Source organism: Macrosteles quadrilineatus, unplaced genomic scaffold (genome assembly GCF_028750875.1).
Source record: "Macrosteles quadrilineatus isolate MER2022 unplaced genomic scaffold, UCM_ALF_1.0 Scaffold_9__3_contigs__length_116548681, whole genome shotgun sequence".
Classification (NCBI taxonomy): Eukaryota; Metazoa; Arthropoda; class Insecta; order Hemiptera; family Cicadellidae; genus Macrosteles; species Macrosteles quadrilineatus.
This window is the reverse complement of record NW_026542602.1, coordinates 98,667,383-98,688,228: the sequence shown is the minus strand read 5'-3', so window position 1 is coordinate 98,688,228 and position 20,846 is coordinate 98,667,383. Positions and strand designations below refer to the sequence as shown.

Here is a 20,846-nt window from a genome sequence, read left to right as displayed (position 1 = left end):
GTATACACGATTCGTGGACTGTGCCTCTGCATCGGCATCCAAACCTCGTGTACTGCAGCACATCTCCGCCAGTTTCCAAACCTCCTATATTTTACATCCACCATCGGTTTCGAGACCTCCTGTACTGTAACTCTGTCTTCCCCAGTTTCAAGAACTCCTGTACCTACTGTGATTCTGGAATTGATTGTACAACTGTAGGCCTATAGCTCTGTAATCGACTTTTTCTCTACTTACTTATATTGTACTTGTTTCTAACCACCTTTAATCTTACCACTGTTAGCTATCCTTAAGTGCTAGATAATTTGTTCTAAGCAAACCGAAGTAAATGATAATGTATCTTTGTATTGCTGTTTATTGTTGAAATAAAAGCTGATTCTCATAACAGCCAATCTACATTTACATCCATAGCAATTTCACTACCTATTTACAATTCAGATTCTTTCGGTTAAGAACTTACCATTTTACACCTTTACCTATTACAGTTAAGGAATTTACTTAAATTTCTCAACTTTAGGAAACGTTACCCTCGTTTCTAAAGCCACCAAAAAATGACGTTGCTTTCTCGGAGTTTACGTTTAACCCACTCAAATTGGTCGGATGATATTTCAACTGAGGCAGAATATATTGTCACTAAGCAAGACAGGAATGCATTTTTCACTCTTTCTCTCTCCCACAGAAGGCGTGAAGCCTGTAATCCCTGTGATCAGAGGTCCTAACCACTATAATCATGCCTACTGTCCTCCACACCTCCACCTACTCGACAAGTCTCCTTCTGGGAATATATTTATCTGGAGCCTAACTAACGCGAGGCCATATGTCACGATGTGGGCAGAGAATAGAATCAGTTCTCAGTAAAACAATAATTTGCTTGCTAGAAACCACAGGGGGTTTCCAGAATTAATATTTACAAAGTAACTTTACAACTTTAGGGCGACTTTGAAACGTCTAAAGTATAAGGTTTTTAAATAAAAAAAGTGTTACATAAACGAATACTTCGCAAATAATTTTTTCATGGTCCAACTAATGTTAACAGAATAATTGGTAAAATGGCCCTGAAATTAAAATGTAATATTGCGGTCATTTTTCATAGTAAAAATTTAATCTTTTTTTAGAATCTGGCCCACCTTTTCAGGTAGGAAGTAATCTTTAACGTGAAAGGATTATAATATTATACAGAGTACCCGGTATGCCACCACGCTGGTGAAAAACTAAAGACAACAAACGTTAAAAGCAGTCAAATTTCAAATCAATAATATTGAAAACGAAAACTTAAAAGATCAATCAACACTTAATCACAGCTGCACAGTCCGGGAATCGAATCATATTATAAAACAAATAATAGCTGGGTAGCTGAATGGTCATAGTGCTCACCAAGTCTAAAGGTCGCCGGTTCGATCCTGGGAAAAGCGAATAGGGTTGTAGTGACAACGACAGCTGATGTAATGTTGTCTTAAAAGCCTAGTCCACACATGGAGACTGAGTCGGCCGACTGTCTGCCAACTGTGAAGGGACAGTCGGCAGACAGTCTGTCAACACAGTTTCGGATACAAGTTTCCGATGCGTTTTGCGTCCACACTAGCCAGCCAGTGTTTCTATGTTTGTTGGTATGGCCACAGAAAACATACTAATATTATGTTATAGTATTTTTTTAGTACTATAACCAATTGTTCCACGCGGTTAGCATTCTGGGTTATAGTAGTATGTTTTCTGTGGTATGGCCGACCGAGGATGACTAATTATATAATTTGCGGGCTTCATTTTTCTGAACCATGGGCCTAATGAATCTAGGAAGAGACGATGATGGACCTAACATTTTCTCGAGCAAGGTTTGTACTATGGTCACAATCTTCTATCAGACCTTCAGATTAGGTGGAGGACTTAGGAAATTCACGAGGTTGACTTCTAAAGATTTTGAAATTTTGCTGGGCTTTATTGGTCCTAGGATTTCAAACTTGAAGAGATGAACAATTCAATAAAATGTCATATAATAATATAAATCATTGAAAACTAATTCCAAAACATTCAAGAAGAAACTCAATCCAACTCTTTTATTACTGCCCAAAAATCGTTATATTTATAGTTAGACCGCTGTGCAGTCTAACTATGGGGTGGATGTTGAACCCCTTCGGCTTGTATCCAGTCTCCTGTCTCCAGACACGTCCACACATACAGACTTGAGACAAAAGTTGTGTCTCTTGTCTTCGTGTTTCCCATTCGAACGGGAAACAGAAAAAAAAAAAACACTGTATTTTGTCTCCAGAAACATCGACATTTGTCGGGAGACAATGTTTCCGCAGACAAATCGCCATGTGTGGACGAGGCTTATTTAGCAACGCATTATAATTTTATCCTGGTTATTGGGTTTTTAGAGAAAGGTACACAAATTAACTCTTCAGTAAATTATTTTGATCTTATATTTAATTGTTCGTAAGTTTATTTGATCAAACAACACGGCCAAAGGGTTTTGAAGGTAGGCCTAAGAAACTGGACTGGGCCAATCTGCCCTGAATCATTGGGGTTTTAGTAAATGGCAAAAGTTCCTGGGTAAGCCCACACAACACAAGAATATCCTTGGAATGTCCTGGGGATATCCCAGTGGGATATGGGGGATATACTCTGTATATCCCGCAATGACCTCGGGATATCCTGGGAACTCCCTGGGATATCCCTATGTCCGCCCAAATCCTGATCCCTGGGATATCCCACCAGGATATTATACATAAAAACACAAAATAATAAATATTTAGTCTGAAAAGCACTTTTAACAGTTAAGTATTTTAATAAAAATAGTTCTTAAAAACAAATTTTGGGGGAAAATAGAAACAAAAATATTTTTGCTCAGACGAATTTTGAACCGGGTACCTTTGACTTATGAAACTACCTCCTGAGCTATTTGTGATTGTTGAAATTACTAGTTTTCAAGTGGTTAAAGAGGAGCTGACAACTGAAATGGTCGCAATACTTAAATATTTTTGATACTATGATTCTGTTTGGACATCAAGTTGTTAAATTGCTTTATGGGAGTTATAGAGGATACTGTAATAAGAATATAGATTATAATTGCTATGATTAATTAATATTTCTCCTTAAATTTTCAACCAATACTTTTTCTCAGATAATTTAGAATTTAAATTAAAAAGAAAATATTTGCATTATTATTATTATTATTATTATTATTGTAAGCAGGTGTATTATTGTTATTGTTATTATAAAATGGTAAAAATTTTGATAGTTATTATGCTCCACGGGGATATCCTACGGATCTCCAAAGGATGTCCTAGGGATATGATCGGAAAACATGATTAATTTTTATAAAGTCATTAGTAACGTTATTAGTTATTTTAATTCGAAATAGTAGGTATTGAAATACTTTTTAATAACGTTTCTCAAGCACTTGAAACTTGAAAAAATACATCCAATACTATAAAATATGTTTTAATATAGGTAGCCTACCGAGAATATCCATAGGAAGTCCCCAGGATATCCTCAAAATGCATTCGTTTGTGTTGGATATGTGCAATATCTTAGAGTGATCCTAGGGACATTCTCAAATCCTGGGATCTATGTGGGATACGTGGGAACTGGTCAGGATCGTGTGCTGTATTCGGTAGCATATTTCGAGAAGTACTTGAGACTTGAGTTATTAGTGGATTTTACAAATAAATTATGAACAAAGGATATCATGGATATTCTAGGGATAAGCCAAAGATATTCCTGTCCCTCGATCAAAAACCCTCAAAAAATAAATTAATTATTGTAACGGGAATATGCCAGGAATGTCCCAGGGATATTCCTATATCCCATGGGATATTTTAATATCCCAGGAATGTCCCAGGGATATTCCTATATCTCATGGGATATTGGGACGTTTTGGGAACTCTGTGGGATATCTTGAGGATATTCTGTGCTATGTGGGAGAAGGTTCTGCTCTTGTGGTCTTAGTCAGTAAAAAAGCCAAACAAATAATCTAACCCCCTATTCTACACACCCCCCCCTTCATTCATACGAAACGAAGTTTGCAACATTGTCAAGGATTTTTGTTTAGGATTTATTAATTGATTTGTAAAAACAAATAAATACAGACAGACGCAAAACTAGGCACCACAGACCCATGTTCCTATGTTGAAATGTGTTTGTCTTGACCTAGGCAATAACGCTATGTACTTGTGTCCAGAGAGTTATACAGGACACCCTGTAGACATCACTATTTTTGTAACTGATTTTAGTTGCAAATTCTTGGACGCAATAACAGGTAAACTGAGAAGGATTTTAATGGTTTTAGCGAATTTCCCATAGGGAATAAGCTATTACCGTAGGTCTCATGGTAATAAGACAAGACCTGGACCCGGGACCGATTTACTTTTTCGGTTTGAGGTCCCCAGAGCCCAAAACACCATTTTAAATTTTAACAGGTTTGGTTTATTAAGAGAAAGTGGAAGTAAAATAAGTGTTATGCCATTGTATAGTAAGTGCTTATTAAAAAAATATGTTGCATGTTTAGGAATTGGTAATGTGTGTGAATTGCGCAATGTGTATTGGCTTTTTACAGAAAAGTCAAATTTAGAACATTCCTGTGTGTCACAAATGTTAAAGATTTAAGAATGTAAACAGATGGGAACGTCAACATTTTTGAATTGGTAAAATTATGGTAGGATTTGCGCTTTTTTAGAGAAAACATTGTTCTCATAGCCGTGTTTTTTTTATTTTAAACAACATTTTAGTCTGCTGGAACTCACATTCCCAACGATTGTGTTTTGTTTTGTATACGTGATCAACAATCAAACTTCTGAGCTCATGGTTTGATGCTAATAGTCTTTCTTTATCATTTACTACACTGCCATTGTCGGTTGCCATGGAAACAAAATCAACAAACCTAACCTCAAGTGAAAACAAAACAAACCTTCGCACAACACGATACAACAAAACGTCAATCAAACAACAAAGCAGAAAGTGCTATTTCTGCTATACTATTTTTATTTATATCACAGAGTTTACACCATAACCTTAGCCAAGTATACCATTTTGCAACTGTATTGTGTCAATTAATGCTGTGTAAGTTAATTAGTCTCATGATAGGCCTATCTTACTCCAAGTCCTAGTGTTACTGTACCTACATTTTCAAAGTCTAGCCTGGTCTAGCAGTAGCAGTTTAAACTTTCCCTGCTCAGTGACTGTTCTATTTAACATTACACTTTAGTAATGTGGTGCTAATTCAACATTAACTAAGTTTACAACTCCACGTAATGTTTGAAATGTTCCTTATCGGTCTTCCCGAATAAGTTAGGCTATATCACAAAATGGTGATTGTAAACACAAAAGAATCACAATCCCATTGGCAGTCTCCAAGTGTCACTCAAGAAACAAAGGCAAGATTTAACGATTTATTAAAAGCAGCTTTATCCAAGGAAGCTGTTGATCAACAATCTGCTTTATCATCAACAAAGAATCGTACAAAGGTAGGTTTAAAAACGGCTGCACTTTACTTGACGTCCTACACTCATTCGATTGTTTTTTCGATTCGATATTTTCATTCGATTGTTTCATTCGATATATCGTTTGGTTAGTTAGGTAAGGTTAACCTAACCTAAAAACGATAAAAAAAAATGAACGATATATCGAATGAAGCAATCGGCTGCACTTTACTTGAAGTCCTACACTCATTCGAATGAAAATATCGATCGATATATCGATTAATCGATTGCGTCATTCGATAGCCTATATCGTTTGGTTTGTTAGGTAAGGTTAACCTAACCTAACTAACCAAACTATATATCGAATGAAACAATACAATTGAATGAAAATATCGAATCTAAAAAAACAATCAAATGAGTGTAGGACGTCAAGTAAAGTGCAGCCAAGCAATCAATTAATCGATATATCGATCGATATTTTCATTCGAATGAGTGTAGGACATCAAGTAAAGTGCAGCCTTAAAAACGAAAATTTCCTGATAGCGTTAACCAATCTCAGTGTCCAGATATTAGCTTAGGCCTAACTCGTTTGTTGGCATAGGCTAGGGTTCTTTTATCCATTTTACGACAAATGCTCTCAACAGGTCTTTGTCTTCAAGGCAATGTTTAGATAGCCTAGGTTAGTTAGTAGGACGCCTATGAAAAACAAATTTTGTTCAGCCGATTCATTGGTTAACTTAGGCTACTAACAACTTAAGAAATCGTACCCAAATTGTTCAACTGAATGAAATGCTTAAAGCAAATAAGTTAACAAAATTTAGTTGGACACTAAGTGACTAAAAGTCTCAACCTTATTTAGGCCTAATTGTGTAGGTTTAATCTAAATCTTGTAGATACTGTGAAAACTCAACGAATGTACTGTAGGCCTACTTATGTTTGCAGATTCTTGCCCATCATATTTCCTTAGGCCTTAAAATCATATCCTAAATTCAAGTTACCTAAAGATACCATGGATATTTTGTACCTACATGACCTCATTGCATCATGAAAAATATAAATCCGGATCCATAATTTCTTACTATCTGAACGTTTGAGTGAACACCAAAATATTAAGCTAGTGGGTAGAAAGGCAGCAGGAAACCTGCAGACTAAATGCATTTTAGTTTACCTGATTTGATTCATTGAGTTGTTGCAAGTGTAGTAGGAGGTTAGCATCTCAGACTTTGTAGCAAGTTGAGGGATATGATCAATTCCTGGTGTATTCACACGCTTTAGGTAAATGTTGGGTCGCTTGCTCTTAAATTAGTTTGTTACAGTAGGTACTTTGAGTAAAAGTTCTGCTGACATTGACGACAAGAAAATCCCTATTTTAATAATTTAGGTAGGCCTACCCTTGAAACTATACCCACTGAAATCTATTATGTTATCTATTATGTACTGAAATCTCTATTAGCCTATGTTACAGTCTACAATATTTATTGGTGCAACTTATAGCCTATGAGGCAGGATAAAAAATCTTTGTTTTACCAAGTTAGGCCTATGCATTTTTATAATTTGAGTAGGCTTACCTATCGTGGCAGGATTTCAAAAATTTAGAAAATTTAAGTCAGTAGGCTTTCAACAATTTTATTATTTAGGCAGGTCAGATATTGGAAGCATAGGCTTACATTATGGGATACCAAATAATTTGTCCAATGCTACATCTGCTATTTATTTATTATCAACGGTTCCACCATTTTACAATGTTGATTAATAATATCAAGACAGCTAGATTTCAAATGACTTAAATAATGAAAAATATACAATCAATTAATAACAAAATTACAACTACAATCTATTTACAAACAAGACTTTGCAGTTTAATAATAATATTTTAGGTTACATGCAAGTGCAATAATACCGAAAGATAATGGAATGCTCTTGATGGTGGTGGTTATCTAATGATTGGTGATTTAGAACTTAATTGACGAATACATAAACTTAGGTCATATCCAACATACATTTAAAACACATAATTAATGTATCAAAACAAAATTACCACATAAATGAGTAACTCTACAAACCCCTACAATACATACCTTAAATATAGTTAGCATACACTCAATCTGTTGATTGATAAAATTCACTTAACCAAAAATGACAAATAAAACTCCTTAGTTCTAAATATCACAGGATTACATGACATTCAATGTACATGTTCAACGCAAGTTCTCTCAGCTAACTGTGGTTCATACTGGCAATTTGTTTATTGAACAATGAGCCATAAAATGCATGCCTTGTCCCAAGCACCACTGTGAGCCAACAATTTTTACCGTCAATCACTTTAATTTTTCAGAAACAGTCTGTGACTCCACAAGAATCTATCCCTCTTCATAAATTACCAGTTAGAAGCCGAAAAAATGAAAACTTTGGAGGGAAATTCAATGCCTATTCATCAGAAGAAAGTCCACAGAACGAGAAAAGGTTAGTGTGTTCTTTGTTTTTTCGTTTTTATCTCCAAATTATCAATATTTCAGCATGTCTTCACTTCTAATTTATTAAGAACCAATTTTTATTCTATTTCAAACTTTAAAAATAAAAAAAAATTTGTTAAGTGTTTATGCATTACATAAATATTAGTGCTAAGGTAGATAATTGCTTAGGTATCATAATGTTCAAAACAAGGCCTTAAATCTGAAGTGATAGGCCCACAAAAAGCTTTTATATGTACCCTATCTTAATTTTTTTTTACAGGACGTGATGTTGATTTTCTGATTCATTCAGAACTTATTCAACTTAAGATTGTAGACTTTTATAAAGTAGCCTACTGCTACTTATAAGTGTATCTCCTAAAGCAAATCCAAGCTGATGCTGATACAAAAATAGCTCAATTAACCAGCAAAAATATTTAAATGTGTAGCGTGTAGCTCTATCTCAACAAACATTCCCCCAAAAAATTATATAATTGTTGTTTTTATCCATGCAAGATAAGTTTTGTATCATATTTCAAAACTTGATAAAGTTTCCATTTTGTTTTACAGGCAAATTATCGCAGAAGTCCACACCTCTAGAACCCAGCTACTTCAGTCTAGCAGTGATGACGACATTTCGGCAGAGAAGAAAACGAAGAAGAAGAAAAAGAAGTTTAAATTGAAGCACACGTCCGATTTAGCACAAACAATCATAGGAAATGAACAAGACAATCCAGCATTCACCGTAGAAGATGAACTAGTTGAGAGAAGTTCATCTAGATTATCGAATAGAAGTTACGTCTTAGAAACTCCAACAATTCCAGTAGAAAATTTGATCTCGGTAGTTAGTAACAATGCTAGTCCTTCTCGGCTATCTAACAAAAGCTATACAATTGAAACTCCCACTTTCACTAAACAGGATCTTGACATTTTGACAAGTAGACCTGCATCTCAGCAAAAAGGTGACTTAGATGATCATTTTAGCCCGTCTCGCATATCCAACAGAAGCTATACAATTGAAATACCCACAGTTGATTCAACTGTGAGGAAAACTCCAGTTCCTCTTCCTAGAAGGAAATCGCTCAAGTCTTCTGAAGTTGAGCAACTCGAAGAACCTCAAGGACAGTTGGGTGAGGATAATACTCCGGCGGATACAGTAATAACCATATTTCAGTCCAATGTTGATGACTTAGAAACACCAAGATCAGATGCTAAACTTCAGGAGTCACAATCACAACATACTGATGATGGAGAAATGCCTCTTGAAGATAGGAAGTAAGTCTTAATTTGATTTTGTTGTCAAATAGTATAAAGCACATTCCTGAAGCTATCATGTTTTTCACTTGCTTAAACAATTGAAATTTATATGGTTATTTTGCTTTGAAATCAGTCCTTGGGTACTGTATGTGAAAAAACTGAATTGTTGCCAATTAAGTAGAAATGAACAACACCACCCATCCCGTTCACAATAAACCCACGGGCGATGTAGTAAAAATTTTGGTAGCTCTTGATGCAGTCCAGACAGCTGGTGTAGTCTATAAAATTCTTTCAACAGTCCTTTTGGTAATTTATACTAATTTCAGACAGAAAAGGAAGAAAAAGAGGAGGAAACAATTGAAAGCTCAAGAGGAAATTGAGTTACAAGAACTTCTAGTGCATGGCGAGAAGAAAAAGTCTGCAACACTTCTTGTTGATGAGACAAAATCAACTCCTAGTGTCAAGAGTTTAATCGAGGCTGCAGAAAACTTTGAGAAGACCACCCAACCTTCTGATGGTAAATTTATGTTGTTCTGTATATTTTTTCTAACCACATTCGTACTATGATATTTGAAATTATACTATTAGTGGTTATTAGCACTTTAAATGTGGGTATTTGGATGGACTAGTATGGAATTGATGTGTGGGGCGCTTGAGTTTTGGGTTCAATGTTTTAAGGTACCGTAAACATGATTGCTTCCTGCACCTTCCTTGCTCCATGTCCAATCCGGCCCAACTATATTCCTTTGTCCTGCTGCTCTATTCTGCCTCAGAGCTACACATATCTTGCTTTAAAACTACTGAAATGGATGATTTGCGCCTTGCATCCCTCCTTCTATGAATTTAATATACTGTTCTTTATTGAATAGGGGGAACTAAACAAATAAATGTTAAAAAATCAGAATAAAAGTATTGTATTCTAAGGTGACAAAGTTGTAAATATTATAGTTTATGTAGTAAAGTTACACTTTCTTCCGTAGTTTCGAGCGAGGGGATTGTTGGAGTGACGATTCACGGAGTGGACTGTCCCATCATAGATCCGTTGGTACGCCACCCGATGGTTTGTTTATACATTGTTGACACTTCAGTAGGAGAGTTCTACCGCAAGTCTGATCCAGGCCGATCAGTTTGCTACAACAGAGAAAACACTGATTACGTCCTGCCCATCATGACTCATATGTTTGACTTCCAACAGCGCAAGTAAGACTGGTATACCGTGTTTCTGAATGGATAGTTTGTTTGTTATTGTTTTTAAAATAACTTTGTGAAAAAATACGGTGTTTGAAACCTATTAATGTAACCCGTTACCAGAGATTATTTGTTGATTTTATCATGCCGTGTCAAACAATGTGTCTGTTAATACAAACCATAAGGATAAGTTAATGCAGCAAATGATGATTTTAAGCGCAATTCTTAAAAAATCATCCATCCTCAACTTTTACTTGAGTCTTGAGTCGCCCACCATTTTTTGTCCCTCCCTTGAAGCTCGTTCACAGATGGGTGACTTTTCATGAGTTGCCCACAATAGCTGACCAGTGACCTCACAAGACAAAAATGGTGTTTAAACTCTTGATCAACGGTGCTCTCTCCTGGCCGAGACAAAGACAATGTCTTAGGCCAAAAGGCCCACCAGACCTAACCGTCCACCACACTAAAACTAACTCAAATCCTCTAAACTAGTAAACCTTAATTCCAAGAGTATTAGCTTGACTGCCAGACTGCAGCACATACAGCTTTCAGCCATATTTATTGAGTTTTAGCTAGTTCGGTAAGTAAAGGTTTAGTGCGGTTTCCATTAGTGGCTGTTAATTTGCCTATAGGACCTTAACCTGAAACAGTGTACTAGCAGGTTAGTACTACCACTAACTTTGACTATTTATGATTGATAGAATTTGTCATTCCATCCCCATGTTAAGCTATCGCCAGTTTTGGAATCAAAAATGACGTAGTTGAATTGATCCACTGACAGAGTCCACTGATTTAAATTACCGGTGCTGATGTTTCTTGTATACACCAATATTACAACAAAGTCAAACTAATAAAACCACATACTGTAAGCTGTATGTAGCCTATCAGTTATTTCAGTATGCTAACAAAAACCACAGGAGAAAATAGAATTAGACTGTAGCATACTCATGAATGGCTCATTCAACGATGTCCTTTTTAAATAAAAAATAGGCTACAGCTGGTAGATGGATGGGATTTTTAGTTCAGTGCCCAAAGATCAAACAGTACTACACAAATATGTCATGTTAAAACGAATCAAATTTGCTAAACACTAAGTAAAAAAAATCTGTTCAGTTCTCCTGGGGGTACATTCTTTAATAGCACAAACTTAAGGAAAAGGCATACAGTACTCAATATCGCATTAATTTTGGTTTTTCCTTCAATCTGTAAAGATTTTGAGTTTTAAAACATTACCAACAGGAGTGTAGTTCCAGTCTGGGAAGAATGTTTGTTGCTGAACGAATCACCCTCGCATCTCCTCACGCCTCACACGCTGTTGCTACTGGAGTTGTGTGACGTAGTGTCGTCTGCGGTGGCTAGTAGCCGTCACGCTAGGCTAGGCAGTGCTGCAGGGCGACATGTTGTGGCTTGGGCCTTCCTACGACCTGCGGCCAGCTCACTGCTGCAGCTAGGCCAGAGGCTCAGGCTACAGCTGTTCAAACCTGGACGAGCTAAGGACTCGAGGCCGTTGACACCAGCGGTAAGTGGATAGAGGGTGCTATGTGTCATATTTAAAAAGATAATAAATTATTAAATTATTCAGTCAGTAAAGGAAGCATAATAAAGAATATTTTTTTTAAATCCTCTAGCAATATTTGGTTTGTCAGCCTGAAACTCTCCCACTGAGCCACTATGTTGATTTTCTTATCAAACTGTAATGGTTATTTTTCGATATTTTTTCATATACATAAAGCAAGGTGTCTACAGCTGTCCTTATAGGTAGGATTTTTACTTTATAATTCAAAAAGTTAATGGTCCCACAGTTTGATTAGAATTATAAATAACCTTGTGTAAGGAACTGAACAACTGAAGCATATTGTGTATCCTTGAAGTCAAATTTTTATGACTCTGGGCAAAATAAAAACAAGGAATGTTTGTTCCTGGAAGAAACTGCGTACTCATTCAAAACATCCCTACTCAAAAGTTTTTAAACCAAGTTTTGGTCGCCTACATCGTGTTGACCAAACCCCTTCCATTTTGGTTGCCTATAATAATTTCAATGCCGCAGGTATATGAGTGGTGGGGCAGTGCGGCCAGAACCAAATACCCAGGCAGCTTGTATATGACTGTGTCTCAACTGGAGGCCCCCGCCACGCCTCTCTCACCCCGCCCAAGGTCACAGTCAGCACTGCAGGAAGAGCGAGGCTCTCGGGTCTCTAACTCGGCTGCTTCCACCTCAGCAACCGGCTCTCCTGTGGCTGGCGGGGTACATGGGATAGATGAGGTAGGGAGTAATGCTGACTGTTACAACCTAAGGTATTTATTTGTGGAATAGAGTTGCAGCCTCTTCACAACTGGTGATTATAAAAGCAATTATGGTTCAATTAGATTTTTAAGATTTTTACAATGCTGACACGACGAGGTACGTAATTTAAGGCAGAAATAACTGAAGGATGAATGAATAGCTTGAATATGACTAAGATATGCTGGTTCTTTAGCTAAAATTATTTATTTAAAACTCAATTATCAAAGACAGATTGGTCCAGATTTGTAACTGTCAAAAACAAAAAGCTATTCACTTTTCACAAGGATGAAACTGGCAACCTTTTGATGACCATGTGTATTCTTTCCTCTTAAATTTTAAAAAGAGGTCTAAAATTTGACATCTTTACTTTTGAAGCGCCATTAATGGTAAATGTGTTTACAGCAGTCTACTAGGCACAGTGAGGTGCATTGGTCGAGACTGCCAGGTCAGAGTTGTCTTGTGCTCAACACTTGTGTACAGACTCTCCCTGTGGAGGGTAGCTTGAGTGTACAGTTCAGTGACAACGGACTGTGGCTGGCGTGCGGACGACAGGACATTCAGATCTACTCTGTACCCCTGTGGCAGCACACCACCGCCCTCACTGGCCACCAAGGTACAGTTAACACTTTTTGCGTTTTAGCTCCAAATGTCAGTATGTGCTTAAATATCTATGCAAGCTATACAACAATAATCATTTTGACAGACTCTGAACTCCTTTTATGATATGGTGAGCTCTGAGCTCTCTCATGTTATGGACAGTGTTGTTCATGTAGTTTTAATTTGATTGAGAAAATCGAAGTTCAAATTATAAATTGTAAACAAATGTTTAAATTGGATTTTTACAGAGTTATTGGGTATTTTATAGAAAATAGACCAAGTCAAGTCGAACAGACCTTTACTACCGTGATCACAGAAACGTTTCTCTACAGGTTTTGCGATAAATTCATGATTGCAGAGGATAATGACGACTTTCCATGACCATGGGAGACGACAATATCTACATGACTGTGGGGTATATTCAAGATTTTGATGCAATTGTGGCTTCTGGTTTTCTTTATTATTGGTTTCTAATATTGTAGTTTTCCAACTTTTAAAATTATTCTTTCTGTAAGTGATTTGGACAATCAATGATTCATGTAGTTGGAGTTTGGATGATTGAAGAACTGTACTACTGTATGATTTTACTTAATTTCCAGGCCTTGTCTATTGTTTACGATGGAGTCCTGACAGCAAGGTTCTTCTCTCTGCATCAGCTGATTGTACTGTGTGTGTCTGGCGACCATTTAGTTCCAAAAATCCTCTGTTGCAGGTTTGTTATACCTTGTAATATGGTTAAACTAATACTAAGAATATTGCTGTTTCAGGAGCAATTCTATGTAATTTGTTTAATATGATAGATGTGTATGATTGCTATAAGTAGGATATCTGCAAAAGTTTGTTTGACACAAGCCCAGGATATATTCTAATTTTGAGTTAGCCCATCTACTGGTTTAGTTTGATAATATATTATATATTACACTATAATGCAAGGAATAATGCATTGGATTTTGAACAAGGGTAGGCCTAAATAACGATTGACAAAAGTTGAGTATTAACGAGAGCCAGCCATTATTACCCAAACATTAGTTAAGCTGCAAATAGTGTAGCCTTTATAATAAAAGGTTTAAATTACCTGTATCCGTCAAGTGATCCTGGTTTGTAGTTGGTTGACTACAGCTGTTTCATGTTAATATTAACACGTCGTCAGGTCAAATTTAAGCATTGATTTATTCCATAGAATGGTCGTCATAAGGTTTAAAGTTCACAAAAAATAACACATACACATACATGAAACATTTAACACTGATTGGCCAAAACACAGAACGAAAAAGCACGTAATTAACATCGTACGTGTCCGATGTTAATTACACGCTTTTTCGTTTTGTGTTTTGGCCAGTCAGTGTTAAATGTTTCGTGTACGTGTTATATTTGTGAACTTTAAACCTTATGACGACCATTCTATGGAATAAATCAAAGCATAAATTTGACCTGAAGATGTGTTAATATTAACATGAAACAGCTGTAGTCAACCAACTACAAACCAGGATCACTTGAAGGGTTCAGGCAATTTAAACCTTTTATTGTAAAAATCAGTGATCCAGAGGCTATACCATAAAAATGTAGCCTTTATGTTCCAAACTACTTTTGGTTCTTACTTCTCCTTTATATTTGTACTTTCGTCATTCGCTTATTGGGTCTGATGATGATTGGAGTGTCCAATCGTAATTGATCACCACTTACCATATTTTATATGTATTTATTTACCATCTTGTGAGTAAACAGAACAAGTGTAAATATATTTAAGTGTTATTTGATGTATTTTTGTACTTTCAGATGTAGAGAATACATCAAAATAGTTTCATCATGATCTGTTTTGTCATTTTCCTGGAGAAGAGAGAGATTAAAATGCCATCTTGAGCGTCATAGACAGAAAGACAGAAAATGGGATGGCACACGTTTCAGCTTTCCTATTACATGAAACGTAAAATAACCAAAACATTTATGATTCTAAGCAATTTACGGACAAAACTGTAATTTTATTTATATAGATTAACTGCAGATGATCCATGTAGATGAAATGTCCATTCCAGTATCCAAAGTAAATGTTCCCATACTTACTCTTACTCCCAGGGCCATGCATATCTAAGAAGATATTTGGCCGCACCAACAAAGCCTCTCCATCTTGCTCTATCCTCTGCATCCTCCTCAGTTGCTCCTAATTGCTCCATGTCTTTCTTTACTTGGCTCCACCATTTTTGTTTTGGCCTTCCTCTCGGTCGTCTTCCTTCGGGATTTCTTAGTAAAACTAATTTTAACTTATTTTGCTCCTCTCTTCGTAAAACATGTCCATTCCATCTAACTCTTCTACACTTAAATTCACACACCACATCTGGATCTCTGTAGAGTTCTCTCAGTTCTCTGTTGTGTCTCTTCCTCCATTCACCACCTTCATAAATTGGTCCATAAATTTTTCTTAAAATCTTATTTTCGAATGTGATTAACTTCCCATCACGTTTTAAATTTATTTTGTAACTCAACAGTACAGTACAGTATGTCTTGTTGTGTTGTAGATGCTGGCCCATCCATCGTTCGTATACTGTGTACAGTTTGTGAGGCCGCTCGTCCTAGTGTCTGGGTGTTATGATGCTACAGTGAGAGTGTGGAGGGGGGAGTCTCACAGCTCCTATCAGCTGATACAAGAACTCCTCGGCCACTCGGGGTTTGTGTCTTCCGTTTGTACGAGCGTCGACGGCTCCAAAGTGATATCCGCTGACAGTAAAGGGTTCCTCAGGGTCTACGATGTGGAAGATGATGGAAGGTAATGTTTGGTAGTTTAAAAATATCAAACTCCATCATGTATGTTTAATTTAGTTTCATCAATGAGTTGTACTAATTAATTGAATAAGCTTTCTGAGAGCATAATAAAATAGTCCACTTATGCCATCTTTGGGGTTTTTGACGTTTTTGAGCTTTGCCTACGTAGGAGAAAACATTAGTCTCTCGTTAATTAAAAAGAAGGCAGAAGAGCCTAATTGAGTTGGCATTTTCTATTGTAACTGTATGTCAATGAATAAAGCAAAAAGCTTTGTTTTGTTTCGCAGGAAAGCAATTCATGCCGTTTTACAATCTGCTCTCTTATATTTTTTAGTAATTTTTGTGTGTACACGACAACCTGTTTTACATTACATTTTAGGCTGTTTAGTAGGTTTTATTGCTCTGGATCAAAGTGCTAAAATAAGTCTGTCATCAATAAATCACACGGAGGTGGGAGATTATACGAGTCCTCCCCTCCACCTTTGATTATGGATCCGTGTGCTAAACACGCTTTTCCATTGATGCTGGGGGTTCATCTCACCCATCAGGTGGCTAGCGAGCACAACAGTCCTATCCAGGGGGATGGCTCAGCATACCCATCCGGAGTTGTCAGGCTCAGAGGCACAATTGACTTTCTGGTACCAAACACCCTGATTTTTATCCCACCTAGTAGTTGCGCCTAGTAGTGGTGACAGGTACCTGATCCCCTCCATCAGAATGTTTCCCCCATTATGGGAGAATTTTCCTGTTGTTTCATGTTACTGTTTTCCTCCTATTTTGTTTAACTGTAGCCTGTCAACTGAGGTTATGTATATTTCAGTCTATCAGCTGGTAGAGACTTGAGTGTGAGAGAGCTGAGAGGTAATGTGATCAGCAATGTGGTGACTCATCCAGGAGGCCACAGACTGTTGGTTCACAGCAGGAACTCTACTGTGTGTAGTGTGGACCTGGCTACTGGTGCTGTACTGCAGACTTTCAAGGTGAGAAAGCACTGATCACAATCAAACTTGATTTATTCTCATTTCTCAGTGATACTGTAATGCTCATCAGGCTGGTAACGATTTTGCATCTCGGTAAAACAATTATACTTTAAGTTGTCCAGCAAGCCATAACCTGTAAGTAGGTCTACTCATTTGTTTGAAGTATGACTCTTTGGCCAGACAATGTTTGGGCATTTTATGTTTCTTGATCTTCTTGTATATTTCAGTTTTGGCTGTGTTTCAATACCAATCTTGTCAAATGTAGACACTTTCTCACCTGAAGATTGGATAAAATTACAGATCCCTAACGTTATGATTTTTATACTGATCATGTTGGATACCTCAACATTCATGAACCATTTACCCACCCAGGGCTGCAGCAGTGAGCGTATGCAGACAGGCTTGTGTGTGAGTGCGTGTGGCAGTCTAGTGTTTGCTTGTGGTGAAGACGGCGCCCTGGTGGTGTGGGATGGACACACTGGTGCACTGAGAGCTGTCTATTGTGGCCTGCTACCACCAGGCAGTGCTGGAGTGCATTACCATCCTCACGACCATCTGCTAGCTACTGTGGGACTTTCACAACCACCACTGTACATACTGGGATATCACAGGTTGGTAACCAACCCTCCTATCTTAGAGTTGCATAGATTTGTTTTCACTTTAAGTTTTATTTGAATATCTTTTGTAATTTTAGTACTGAAGTCCACTCTCAAAGGCGCAGGTGCCACCCTTACTTGCTTTCCTTATTCACAACCACTCCACACACTTACTACACTTAAACTTATTTCAACTTATTCCAACCATTCCACCCAGAATCCATAGGACTATCCAAATCCAAAATGGCTGACAGTTGAAAATGCAAAAATTCTACCTTGGGGTTATTTCTAAGATAACATTGGTTTAACTTTTTTAGAAACCCCACCACCCCTCCCCCCAGTAAAATTTACCCAGAAACTCCCTGTGAATACGCCAAGTGTCTGGGGGTCTGTTATGGGCAAGGCAGGTAATCATAGCCGCATTTAAATATCCACCCACTCATACACACAATCCCCTGCTAACTTGAGTATCCCTTTAAGTATTCATCTATTATTGTTGTAACTAAAAAAAAATCTATCCTAGACACAAACTAAAAGGGTTATTATTCCTGATCAGTCAAAATTGTTGATATCTTGATTTATGAAAGTCTTGTTTCAACACCACCGCTTTATAGCAATATCAAAGATCGAGTACACCACACTATAACGCGTTATTTGATTTTATATCTTCTATAACAGTAATATTGATGCTCCTGGAAGCGAGCTAGTCTAGTTGTAGAGCTTGGAACATCGGTCCCAAATTCAAATCCAGCCAATCACCAATGGATTTTATCTAAGTAATAATGCCACAACCGCTATAGCGAGTCCTTAAGTAATGCAACTAGACAGTATCAGTAATGTGACACATGCTTTCTCCCATTAGCTTATCAACAATTCGATTTTCCATTATTTTACAGTCATTTTTGAACCGTAATTTTTACAGCAATGGGAATCATACCGTTTTGTTCAGAATTACAAGGGCTAAAACATACAAAATTTTAACCAAAATCAGTTAGGCCATCTTTGTAAAAGATTTTTTTCTTTATTTTATAAATTTCTATGGGTATGGGAAAATCACCATTAAAAATAAATACCCCCGCCGCAGCAAACCTGCAGACTAAGCGAATTTCCATTTGCCTGATTGGATTTACACTAAAATGTCTACTTAAAAATATAACATTTATTTCCTATTTAAATAGAATTAGTATAACAAGTACTTAGGTTTGCTGCATCAGGGAGGGTAAAACTGTTTTTTTTTGTTTTTTTTTTGTAAAATGTTATAGTTAGTAAGAAATAAAAACATTTTCCAAATTTGATCAAAATATGTTCATAAACAAGCAAACTACAACAGTTTACTTATTCTCCATAAGAATAACATGGGAATTTTAAATTTACAGTTTTTTGGAATTTTCTCCGTAACCATTAGGCGCATAATAACGCTTCAATATACTAAATTATTTGTTTTTTTGAGCTCTACAAAATGGTTTGGAAAGAAATTGCTAAATTTTATGTTTTTTGGGTCAAAAATGGGAAAAACCTATTTTTACCCCATAAAACCCCCCATAAACCCCCGTTCCCATGGTCCGATCATGCTGGATCGCGAACTCGTTCAAATAAACGTAGGTTTACACGTTTGTACCAAATTTTATCAAAATCGGATCATTTTTGCTCGAGTTATCGTGCTAACGGACACATATATATATATATAAATATATAAATATATATATATATAAATATATAAATATATATATATATATATATATGAATTTGAACGGATGGTGTTTTTGGCCTCTAGGGACCTCAAAACGAAAAAAAAAAATCGGTCCCGCGTCCAGGTCTTACCATGAGTACTACGGTAATAGCTTATTCCCTATATGGGAAATTCGCTAAAATAACAAAAACTAAAACGTCTCAAGATACTATGGATACTAAGATACTCTGGTACGATATTGGACCACAGGTGCGAGTTACATATTGTATACTATGTAGCTCTGTACACATCCACACATCACTTAAAGAAATCGAATTTTTTCGTTCAGGGGGAATTAATTAATCTTAACAGCTGTTTTAGTTAAACAAGTTTGTTCTATGATGTTCAATAGCATTATAAAGTCACAAGGTTTACCAACAGGGTGCAGCTGCAGCACTATCAATTTATTGTTTAAATGTATGACATCAGCTAATTTGAATTGTTTATTGTAGTAACCCCATAACCAACTTTTTGATTTTCTTGGATGCCAGGAACTGATATTATAGATAGATATGAATGTTTGGAGTATGTCAATAACGTGAAAATTACTTGACCAATTGAGCTGATTTTTTTCATGAGTAGAGCCAATATAAACACTGGCTTAAGTAACCAAAATCAGGACTGTCCAGACAGAATCGGGACGGGTGGCAACCCTGCTACTAGGACTCTGTCCTGACAGGTTTATTAAGTCCAATGTTGTTCATCAAAGTAACCATGAAAAGCCTTTCGAAATGCCACTCAAACCAGTATGCCAATCAATAGTTTTATTAATAGTTATGAAGTCAAACGCCTTGTTTGACTTCATAACTGAAGTCCGCGGGTAACATCTAGTATTTAAATAAAATCCTACTAAGAGATGTTTTCTCATCAAATTTGTTGTCATTTAATTACATTTATTTTCAACAGAAACGCAACTGGAGAAGACATTGGCCTTCACATTATGAAAAACGAGATAACCGCTGTGGACGTTATCGAGGCAATGAAAAAGATAAAGACTTCCAACAAATGGCAAAAAGCTGCTTCCAAAGTCCTCCAAAAACCATCTAGCTCAACTACTGCAACGGACAAAGGGTTGAAAGATAAAAAGAAGAAAAAAGCTGGGAATGTCGAAGAATCAAGTGGTAACCAACCGCAGAGAGTCAACTGGCCTAGTCTTCCGCAACTGGAGCATGCCATTGATAAGTCTTCTGGAGAGAAAGATCTGCGATTGTTGGAAATCATTCGCAGAATGGATAACATCATACTGGCAGCAAAACAGTCTAGTCAAGTACAACAATAATTTTGTTTACCTCAACCTTATTCTAGTCAAATTGTATTACCTCTATGTATTAATAGTTATTTTATTAAAGAATTTTTATATGTAGCTTACTTTATGTACTCGCCCTATTTCATTATGTATTAAATGCTTAAGGAAGCTGAGTGATAATGTATTTCCAAACATGCTAGACTTTTAGGAGTCAGCCTTGCTAAATCTGTTAAGGCTTTTATATCTCCGAATCAATGTTTAGCATAAGGACCGGAATAGTAGGCTTAGTCTAGTGACTGAGGAACTGGTAGGGAAAGCCTTAACGTTCAAAAACGGAAACCATGAAAATCA

The 20,846-nt window shown here is 36.6% G+C and overlaps 2 protein-coding genes and 1 long non-coding RNA gene across 3 annotated transcripts in view; 2 read left to right on the top strand and 1 right to left on the bottom strand.

The window, feature by feature from the left end:
• The window catches only part of LOC129002700 (noggin-like), a 34,533-nt gene extending 26,968 nt beyond the window's left edge, over window positions 1–7,565 (bottom strand). Inside the window, exon 1 of the mRNA XM_054430697.1 lies at window positions 7,490–7,565. Coding sequence (XP_054286672.1) covers window positions 7,490–7,507 — 18 coding nt within the window. The 5' untranslated portion in view covers window positions 7,508–7,565. The remainder of the gene's footprint in view (window positions 1–7,489) is intronic.
• On the top strand, window positions 5,338–8,543 carry LOC129004479 (uncharacterized). Its single transcript, XR_008491722.1, has 3 exons — window positions 5,338–5,456; window positions 7,747–7,874; window positions 8,432–8,543. It is a non-coding gene; the product is annotated as an uncharacterized LOC129004479 (long non-coding RNA).
• A 3-nt stretch (window positions 8,544–8,546) lies between these two features.
• Window positions 8,547–20,587, top strand: LOC129002699 (jouberin-like). The gene is made up of 11 exons (XM_054430696.1): window positions 8,547–9,136; window positions 9,445–9,635; window positions 10,099–10,318; window positions 11,546–11,825; window positions 12,354–12,569; window positions 12,993–13,203; window positions 13,787–13,899; window positions 15,701–15,948; window positions 16,765–16,924; window positions 17,297–17,535; window positions 20,156–20,587. The coding sequence occupies exons 1-11, from the start codon at window positions 9,117–9,119 to the stop codon at window positions 20,526–20,528; spliced, it is 2,271 nt and encodes a 756-aa protein (XP_054286671.1). The 5' UTR covers window positions 8,547–9,116; the 3' UTR covers window positions 20,529–20,587.
• Window positions 20,588–20,846: the final 259 nt, after the last annotated feature.

What these genes read in the sequence shown, in the direction of transcription:
- LOC129002699 (XM_054430696.1), top strand. Translation starts at nt 9,117, where the DNA reads ATGCCTCTTGAAGATAGGAA. An exon ending in TTTGACTTCCAACAGCGCAA is followed by an intron (nt 10,319 to 11,545) that starts GTAAGACTGGTA and finishes CATTACCAACAG; the next exon opens with GAGTGTAGTTCCAGTCTGGG. An exon ending in CTGTACTGCAGACTTTCAAG is followed by an intron (nt 16,925 to 17,296) that starts GTGAGAAAGCAC and finishes TTACCCACCCAG; the next exon opens with GGCTGCAGCAGTGAGCGTAT.